Below are 10,001 nucleotides of genomic sequence, written 5' to 3'. Positions count from 1 at the left end.
CTTTGACAGCCAGGGAGTTCGCGCGGTTTGCGGGCTGGTCGCGGGCTCCTTCCTCCTCTCGAAGCCGGCAGGAGCGGAGGGGCCGCGGCTGGGCCAGGCCGTTGCTGGTGCCTCAGGAGCTGCAAGGCAGGCGCGGCTCCCGCTCGCGCTGGTCACCCAGCGGGCACCGGACACCCTCCAGCAAAAGCCAGGGCTTCGGCACGGACAGAGGCGGCAGGGGCGGACGGCCTGGGCCTGGGGAAGGCTGCCCGGGGACGAGGGGCCGGCGGCCGGGCCCCCGCCGCGGGCCCTCCTGGGGCACCTCCCCGACACCCGGGTGTCGCGGTGCCGGCGCCGGCCTTCGCCTTCCCCCCCCCGCACCCACACCCAGCCCGGGCCCCGCGGCTGCCGGCGGCGCAGACCCCCGCGGCGAGTTCGCCGGCGTCGGCCAGCTCCCGGGGCTCACCTCCTGCCGCGCCGGCCGGAGGGGGCGGCTGGCCGGGCCCTCGCGGCTCCCGCCCCGGCCCCCTCAGGAGGCGGCCGGTGCCGGCCCTCGAGGCCCCCGCGTGACGTCACAAAGGCCCACCGCCCGAACGCGTGACGTCACAAAGCCCCCTCCCTTCAACCCCGCGCGACCCCCCACCGCGGAGCGGGCCCTTCTCCCGCCCGCCCCGGCCCGCAGGGGGAGCCCCGCCCCCGGACGCGCGCCGGGCCGGGGCCGTGTGAAGCGCACCTTTTGCACGAGTCCCGCTCGCCGCGGGGAGGGACTTGCGGGACGGTGGGCGGGGGAGGCGGGGGAAGCCGACCGGCTCAGCCAATCGAAGCCGCCGCTCCCGAAACGTCACGCGCGGCCCCGCCCCCCTCCTCCGGCACGGCCCGGCGGGGCGGGGCGGCCGCGGCCAATGGGCGGTACTAGGGGGCGGGGCCGCCCGTCGCGAGGGCGCGCGGGCCAATGGCGAGCGAGGCGGGGGGCGGGGACGGGTGGGCACCGCCGGGCGGGGGGGCGGCGGCCAATGGGGCGCCGGCGGGGGGGCGTGGCCGTGCCGGCTCGGGTTCCGTGTGGAAAGAGTGAGGGGGCTCGGGTGCAAAGTTTGCTCGCCCAGCGCCTGCGGAGGGAGCGGCGGTGGCCGGGCCGCCGGCGGCGGGGAAGGGGCCGCGCTCGCCCTCGGGGCTCCGCCGCGCCCGCGGGCCGCTCGCCGCGCCGACTGCCGGCCGCTCTCCTCGCGCCTCCGCCGCGCCGGACTGGGCCGGGCCGGCGGCCGTTGCCCCGGCACGATGTGCGGGGGGATGGCGGCGAAGGGGCCGGGCGGGCCGCGGTGGTGGCAGAACCGGCGGGCGCGGCTGCTGTGCATGCTGGCGCTCACCTTCCTCTTCTTCGTGGTGGAGGTGGTGGTGAGCCGGGTCACGTCGTCCCTGGCCATGCTCTCCGACTCCTTCCACATGCTCTCCGATGTCATGGCCCTGGTCGTGGCGCTGGTGGCCGTGCGCTTCGCCCAGCGCACCCGCGCCACCAAGAAGAACACCTTCGGGTGGGTGCGGGCCGAGGTGATGGGTGCCCTCGTCAATGCCGTCTTCCTCACCGCCCTCTGCTTCACCATCCTGCTCGAGGCCATCGAGCGCTTCACGGAGCCCCACGAGATCCAGCAGCCGCTGGTGGTCATCAGCGTGGGGGTGGCGGGACTCATCATCAACCTGCTGGGGCTCTGCCTCTTCAACCACCATGGTGTCGGGGGCCACGGCCATTCCCACGGCCACGGGCACTCGCACAGCGGCAGGCAGCACCCCCGCAGCGGCCCCAAGCCCGAGCAGCCACCCGGGGATGGGGAGGCTGCACTGCACCGGGAGGAGACCAGCACCTTGGTGGAGAACTGCAGCAGCTCCAACGGAGTCAGCCAGGAGAAGCTGGGTAAGTCCTGCGACGCCTCTGTCCCATCCCAGCATAGAGGTGTCAGGAAAGCAGGAGAGGTCCCTTCCCCGAGGAGGGTGGTGGGCATCCTGGTCCCACCTGGCACAAGCTTCGTGGGGACCACCCGTCCTTCCTCCTGGGGAAGAGGCAAGAAACTTTCTTAGCGGTGCCCTCGGGCACATGGCCGTTGCACCTCTACCTCACACTTTTCCTTCAGGTGCTAAAAGGAGTGCCCTAAGTTGTGTGTTTGTCTTGCAGACAGGTCAGAGTGTGAAAGAGTCTTAGGGTAGAGCAGTTTGCCTCGGAAAAAGTTGGTGCTGGTAGAGAAGGCACGACAAGTGTTTTTTGCCTAGCAACACAAGCTGTCACAAGACGTTGCCCTAATGTCTTCTGAACTGGCTGCACATCCAATAGAGCGCAGCTCAACACCTTGGTCCTGACAGCCGGATCTTTCCGTTGGGTCAGTTATTAGCTACTTGAGAAGCTAATCTCAATCTGAACGTAACATACTGAAGTATATTCCATTGCAATAATGTGGTACTTCTTCGCGACATCCATATTAATAGGAAGAAGTCTTGGAAATTACCAATCAGAACTGTGGAAGTCATGCAGTAGGCACTGAATGTGGAGCTCGCTGGTGTCAGAGTACATGCGTGGTTTCTTTGAATTAGTTTTCTTTAGCTTTCTAAAGCATGCGCCTTCCCACTCACTTGCACATAGAGATAAATTTAAAATCTTCCCTTCCCAATTGTGATCAGAGTGTCTATTTTGTGGGAGGGAATTTCTTGGGTTATTTTTTTAATGGATCCAGAAGCCTGGATAGTTTATTTTGAAGACTTGGTTGAAGCCAAGTACTGCGTGCTAGCAGAGTGAAAGGTGCGTAATTGCTGTTTCTCTGCTTTAATCATATGGTATCCCTGTTACCAGGAGGAAGGGGGTTTCATTCTTCAGAACCCATGTCTCTCCTTTATTTTCAGGGTGATATCAGGAGACCACTGTTGTAGCTTAAATTGAGCTTTAATGGAGACAGAGTGAACTTTGCTACAGTTGCGGTTTTTCTGTGGTCAGAGGTTCCAATACACATTTGGGAATCTTGGGCCTCCCTCCCTCCCTCCTGTTTTGACTCCATGTTGGTTTTGAAAAGACACGTTTTGCAAGAGGGTAGGAAAGTTCCTCTGAATATAGTACACCATTTTCTTGACCACATAATAAGCTCTTAATGTTTGTTTAGTTCCAACAAAGGTATCCTAATAATTAGTTTCAAACAATGTAAAATTCGCTTAACCGTTGATCTGATAGATATCTTGGCTTGTGAACTGTTCTTGCATGGTGAAACATGGTGAAAAGTTGGGCTTTTAGCCAAGTTTTGGACTAGTTCTAGACTAAAAGATTAACTTATAGCATGGATTAAAACCTATACTGTTTTGAGCTAACTTGTCTGGAATTTCTCAGGGATGTCCTTTGGCAATAACAAATAATTTGTTGTGGGTATTTAGGTGGTAACAGGGCGTAATTTTGGTCACAGTGAAACTTTGAAATAAGTTTGTATTTCCTTCTATGCCCTGTCATGATTATGTAATGGATGGAGTTATTCATAGTTTACCCATGGAAATATTACAGGTAAAGGTGCTCGGAGACTTGTGAGAAGCTGTAAGATGTGTAGGTGAAGACTAGGGAAATGACTGAGAGTGGTGTTATGCCTTCACTGGAAATTACAAAGAGGGGTAGACCCTGATTTCCTAAGGTGGAAGTGGAAAGCTAGCGATAGCCTTAGGGGCTAGTCCTGCACAGGTATCCGTGAGCATACACTTCACGTGAAGTAATCAATTTATAGTTAGATTTAAATGAGCACATTTCAAATGGACACGTTTTAACCTTTTGCCATTAAAAAATCTCAAGAGCTTTCTGGAACCCTGTTTTCTGTTACCCACCCTTATAGACAGGTCTACTGACTTTCCAAATCTTCTTTTCTCCGAGTACTTGGTACGCCGCGGAGTGTCAGAAAAGTTCCTCTTTCCTTGCTGGTATCGTGGACCCTGAGGTCTGAACTCTGTAACCTGAGATATTTTCCTCTAATTTATTGATTCCTCTGGGAAGTTACAGGTCCCATATTCCACAACTCCTAGAAGTTGTGTGGAAAATGTAGCTGGAGCTTTAGGACAGAAGTGTGATGCATGAGATTATGAGCCTGGGGCTTGGAACTGACCCACTCAGCTGCCATCGTAGGAGCCCACCCCGTCTTCAGAGAGGAAAGAACTTGTAGACACTTTATGATTACAGAATTGCAGTCATGAGAGCAGAGTGGCAGAAGCTGCAGGTCATACTAACATGTTAATGTTTACAAGCTCTGAACTGAATAACCACGGAAGCTGTAAGAGCTCCTTGTTTCAGTTTGTCGGGCCAGTGGCCATTACATTTCTTTAACACTGGAAGTTTTCTGTCCAAAGAAGAACTTTTGAAGAAAAGTAGGAGGTTAATCATGTAAAATACTTAAAATTTTGAACATTGGAAGATGTTTTTCTTTCAAAAAACATTCTTCTTTGTAATGATGTGTGCATTTATTCCTATATAGCTAGTTAGGTGTGATGGCGTGGTAATATCGCAGACAGTTTTGACAAAGGAGTGCCATTTCTGCATTGAACGGTCCATGACATACGGCTTTGGGCATCAACAGCTGTATGTCACTTAAATAAAAAGTACTAAAAATATGGTTTTTATGTACTCTGAAATATAAATAACACTAGTTCATAGCCTCTGAGAGCTTCAGTGATAACTTAAACTGTCCTGTAGTCAATACTGCTGATAAATTCTGCGTTTTAGACCTAAAAGCTCAGCTCATTGTATCTCACAGTTCTGCTGGCTCCATGCGCCATCTCAGAAAAACTTCCTTTTCCTTGAATGCAGAAGTCTTTTGGAGATGAACTACTAAACCTGAGAAGTTGTTACTATAAAGCAGTATCCATACAGCTTTTGAGCTTCTGGCCTCATAAATTTTAATATAAAATAGCAGTGCAGTCCTATGGTTTAAGAGAGATTTTTAGCAATGTGATTAGCCTTCTGGCTTTTCAAAAGAGGGAACAAATGTCAGTTACTTAGCTACTTAATCAGCTTTTTTATATATGGTCTGTAATTCCACATTTTGTTTAAGAAATGAACAGTGAGTAGTCAAATGGTTAAACAGCTGGAAGTCGTGAAAACAGTTTTTCAGTAGAATAAATTAAAATGCGGTCATCTTCATACTTTGCCACTCTACATCTTTAAGCTCCATGTAGAAACAATTGCCTTCTAGACTATTTAGATGACTTATTGGGACAACTGAATATTTCTCAGCCAGAGAAAATGTTGCTGAGCGTTATGGGTAGAGTTGCTGGCTTTTCAGTTTTGTACTCAATGTTGGTTATTATTTTATATGGAGTTATAGTAATGTGTAGAATTATAGCATATGCCTAATCATTTTACTGTTTTCTTGTCAGGTGATATGAAAGACGACATGACTGACCTACAAGTGAATGGGAACGCTGGTCATTATCCTCTGGATGTAGAGGAGGTTGAAGAAGACTCTAGTGCGCAGCTTAACATGCGCGGAGTTTTTCTGCATGTTTTTGGAGATGCCTTAGGTTCAGTAATTGTGGTAGTGAATGCCTTGCTCTTTTATGGGTTGTGGAATCCATGCCCCAAAGATGGGCCCTGCTTTAATCCATGTGTCAATAATCATTGCATGGAAAACGCTACTTTATCCCAAACACTTGGCAGAGCAAACAAGTCTGAGCAAGAGAGCATTACGGTGGCTGGTCCATGCTGGTTGCTATATTTAGATCCCGTCCTTTGTTTGATAATGGTTTGTATACTCCTTTACACAACTTACCCGTTACTTAGGGAGTCAGCCCTTATACTTCTACAGACTGTTCCCAAACAAATAGATGTTCATTCCTTGAACTCAAAATTACGTACCCTTGAAGGAGTTGAAGCAGTCCATGAATTACACATTTGGCAGCTAGCAGGCAGTAGGATCATTGGCACTGCTCACATAAAGTGTCCTGACCCTTCCACATACATGATGGTGGCAAAGCGCATCAAAGAGATCTTTCATGACGAAGGGATTCATGCAACTACCATTCAGCCTGAGTTTGCCAGCGTTGGGTCTGAATCGGGGAGAGGGAAATGTGAGTTTCCTTGCAGGACTCAGTGTGCTTTGAAGCAGTGTTGCGGAACAGGAGAAGATAGTATTGCAAAGAAGACAGAAAAATCTTCGTCACTTAGTATTTCTTGTTCAGAAGTTGTCATTGAATTTCCGAAAACTAGGAGGACTAAGTCGGAGAGCATCCCTTCAGTTAAGCTAGAGGCAAACACCGATCAAAACGAGCAGTTTGAATCATCTTTGTAACTCCCCCAATGGTGCTACCTGAGTGTTGGTGACTTTGACAACAGCTATATTGCAAGAGGAAGAGACAGACGTTTGAGATGCAATTTTGCCAAGTAGTGTAATTGCTGAAGTCCTTGTTCTTGTCATATTGCTAAATCTAGAATGCTTGTTTTAAAGAACATAATGTCACTGTCATGATACAATGTGTTTGTGTTGACTTTGTACTGAGACAGACAGAAAGTGCACCAATGCTGTAACAACTTCAGAAAACCAGTTTCAACATTTCAGCGGAGACACTTTTTGCTGTGCTTCAAATTAAATTTTTTTTTTCCAGTGAAAAGGTATTTGAGGGATAAGCATGTAGGAACTCAATTTGTGTTACAGATTTCTTGGACCTACTCTTTCCTTTAATATTTGATTTGTAGATATTTTAATATATTGTTTATTTAGAAGCCCTAAGGAAACCAAAGTTCATAGAACGTTTTTAAAGATATAGCTACTTAAAACTGGAAACCACTTCGCAGTTTCACATATTTTTCTTAAACCTATATAATAATAAATGTGAAGGCTTTTCTAATGAACTTATCGTATAGCATATTTTAAAGAGAACATCATGTGATTGTTAGAAACTGTCCCCACTTTTTCTGGTAAGGTAGCGAGGTAATTAAAATCAACTGCTTGTGAAAATATCAGATGTGAAAGGCTTTTTTTTCTATCAGAATGGAAGTCCAAGCTACTGTATACTGCTCTGTGATCAAGACGTGAGACTGACCGATAAAGTAACACGTACTTTCATATTTTATGGATTTTCTGGTGTTTGTCCTTATTTCCAAGTTGTCTGGTCATAAAAGTCTTCGAAGGGTAACGAATCCCTGACTCACAGTGCTATGAATGAAGAGCTGGAGCTTCATTTTTAACTGATTCTCAGTTTACTAAGATAAAAGCATTAGTTATGTCAGTAAGTGCTCTGTCGGGGAAAGTCTGCCAGGCACGGACAGTATAATTCATGCTTTTAAGCATAGACAATAGCCTCCGTAACAAGTAATTCAGTGGTGCATTTTTCTTGTAGTTGAGTGTGTCTGTAAGCACTTGCAGTAACTGCAATCCTGGTCCCCGCGGTGTCCTCAGGAGCCTTCCGCTGACTTTTGAGGAAGCGGGGCGGGGAGTAGGATTTCATTCACTGTATTTCACACTTTGAGATGTTTATGTATCACATAATTTCACTTATTAAGTATCCGAATCTATGGTTTAAAATGTTAACTCAGTTAATTGTCAACTGGCTCTAAAGAAGCTGTTACAGTATGCTGCCAACTTACACCTTAACAAAGGAGAAACTCGTCTATGGACTCTGTGAATTTGGCAGAGACTAGATGAGAGTTGAAGATAAAACATACAAGAAATCTAATCTAAACCCCCGACCCTTTCGATCCACCCTCAAGTTATGTATGGGAAGTAATGTCTTGTGATTTAATTGACTGCTCCTATGCTCAAAACTGGAAAACAACTCAGATCTTCCATTGTTTGCTCTATGACTCTGGACATGATAAACACTCTGCCTCAGTTTCCCTGTCTTAAAATGGGGATAAAACCTACCTCACAGGGGTGTTGTGAGGCTTAACTCTTGTGTGAAGAGCTCTGAGATCTGTTACTGGAGGGCACTGGAAGGAGTATAAGATATTAAATTACGTGGTATTTACTCCATCTACAAATGTATTGCAATACGTAGGCACAACAGAGGGAACTGAGGATAGTTTTGGCCTTACAAAATTCTTTGATGCTGTGGTTTTCAGGTTTTTAACAGTATTTAAATGTAGATTTTTTTTTTAAAAAAGAATGTTTTGTTAGTGAAGGGAATGTAGCTTTGCCTCCGGATACAGAACACCTCGCTAGTTTGCATTTCTAATATGTGTCTCGTATGATAATTGCTCCTAAGTAGTTCAAAATAGTCTGCTGCTCGTCGGGCCTGGATTGGCCCAGGTCGCGTCAGTGGTCTTACCCAACTTCTCAGCAGAGCATTGCAGTCAACTCTCGATTATCCATGGGTGGATTACCAGTGTTGTATATTAACTGTGCAGTCTACAGGGCCAGACTAGCTCTGTATCGTATGCCAGTGCGTTGGCCAAATGCTCTGTGCCAAAGCATTGGAAAAGTAAAGGAGCTCGGTCCGGTTTCGCACGAGCCTGCTCTCACAGGGTTTGTTAGCTTGGGTGCAGCGCAGCACCGTGCAGTCATTTTGCCTCTTGGCTGCTCAGATGCATCCACAGGAAGCTGCGGTGTGTGGATGGGTCAGTTCAGCTTTGCGCTCGCTTGGGGATGTTGGTACTTCACAGCCATCGGCATCGCTCACCTTTTTCTGTGTTTATGCTTGTTGTATAGTCTCGTAAACTAACTTAAATATGTTAATATAGTATTTATATATGGTTTTGTTTTGTCTGAATTATCTTAACTCTTTCTTCTGTTACCTGTATATGATCTAGAGTTGACTGTTAAATGAGATCTTGTATGAGACTACATTTGCGAAATATGCTACCACTGCTAGTATACTACAAAGTATTAACCAAGTAAATTTTGAAATGAACAAAGTACTGTTTTTCTTGGAAATGTGTATCCTTGCTTTTTATGGTAAACTTTCACTAATTATTTTGCTCGCTAGTTTAAAATTGGTCTCTGTCATTAGTATGAATTATTGAGGTCCTGCTGTATATCACTAACGCGCCATAGAACTACTGCTCTTTAGTTTATTTAAAAAAAACCAAAACAAAACCCAAGACAAACCATAGTAGCACTGAGAAGCCTGACTTACTTCTCTCCTGTTGCTCTTGTAAAAAGAGAGCAACTATTAAGTCCTGACAGTGGCCACCATGGCTTAACAGTCTCAGTAAATGCATCTGAATAGATGGAGTTGTAGTAACTAATTCCATTGTAACTATTTAATCTTTTTTTTGTGCCAGAAGTCATATTTTTCTATTTCTGTGTCCATTGCAGGCAATGGCTAGCTTAAAAGACAAAAAGCTCTCCCCCACGTTATTTTTATTATCAGGACAGGATGCAGATGTGACGATGACGACGACGATGATGATGATGGGGGCAGAAGGGGGAGTTGTGTGGCCTCTCTGTCATGCGCTGTGTTGCGTGTGCAGCACCAGCTGGTGTTAACGGGGCCCTTTAGCCTCTTTAGCCCTCGATGGTAAATTCCCTGAAAGCATATAGGCAGGTGAAGGTGGTGGCTGTACAGCAGCAGGAACACAATTTTTGTGTTTGTTTCTGGCTGTATGAGACCCGACTGTAGCCTGCTAGCTTGCGATATAGCTTGATTTTGTTTTTTTTAACCTGATCTGTCTGTGGTTACACAGACTTGATTTGTTCTGAAGATCACAGTTCCATACTGGGAGCATTCAAAAACACTGCGCAGTCTCTTTTTTTTTTTCCACAAAGCATGAAACTAGTGAATCTCATGTAAGTGAACACTGCAGTGATGGGGAGCTAATTGTATTGTGTATCACATTCCTGAATTTTTAAAATAAAAAAATATGGAACACTGATTTTAAGGAAAAATAAGTTTGTATTTCAGTGTCTAGATTGTTTATGCTTCTGATTAAATGTGTCAGAGATGTACGAAACATCATTGGGTGAAATATTTTACACTTAGTACATGTCTCATCCGGAAACATGCTATTTTAGAATCATTTCTTAGACTATCTCTGCACCTAAGGGTGCAATGCAGAACTAATTCAGACACTCAGTGGGCTAGCC

At 47.3% G+C, this 10,001-nt stretch overlaps 1 protein-coding gene across 1 annotated transcript; it reads left to right on the top strand.

The window, feature by feature from the left end:
* Positions 1–1,249: 1,249 nt before the first annotated feature.
* SLC30A1 (solute carrier family 30 member 1) lies at positions 1,250–9,790 on the top strand. Its single transcript, XM_076334512.1, has 2 exons — positions 1,250–1,885; positions 5,359–9,790. Exons 1-2 carry the CDS (start codon positions 1,255–1,257, stop codon positions 6,267–6,269), a joined length of 1,542 nt encoding a protein of 513 aa, XP_076190627.1. The 5' UTR covers positions 1,250–1,254; the 3' UTR covers positions 6,270–9,790.
* Positions 9,791–10,001: the final 211 nt, after the last annotated feature.

Source organism: Aptenodytes patagonicus, chromosome 3, assembly GCF_965638725.1.
Source record: "Aptenodytes patagonicus chromosome 3, bAptPat1.pri.cur, whole genome shotgun sequence".
Classification (NCBI taxonomy): domain Eukaryota; kingdom Metazoa; phylum Chordata; class Aves; order Sphenisciformes; family Spheniscidae; genus Aptenodytes; species Aptenodytes patagonicus.
Note: the sequence above shows the minus strand (reverse complement) of the source record. Positions and strands in the feature narration are given on the sequence as shown.

Bases quoted from the DNA above. Each gene is read 5' to 3' on its own strand.
- SLC30A1 (XM_076334512.1), top strand. From the start codon at position 1,255: ATGTGCGGGGGGATGGCGGCGAAGGGGCCGGGCGGGCCGCGGTGGTGG. The intron at 1,886-5,358 runs GTAAGTCCTGCG...TTTTCTTGTCAG, and splicing joins AGTCAGCCAGGAGAAGCTGG to GTGATATGAAAGACGACATG.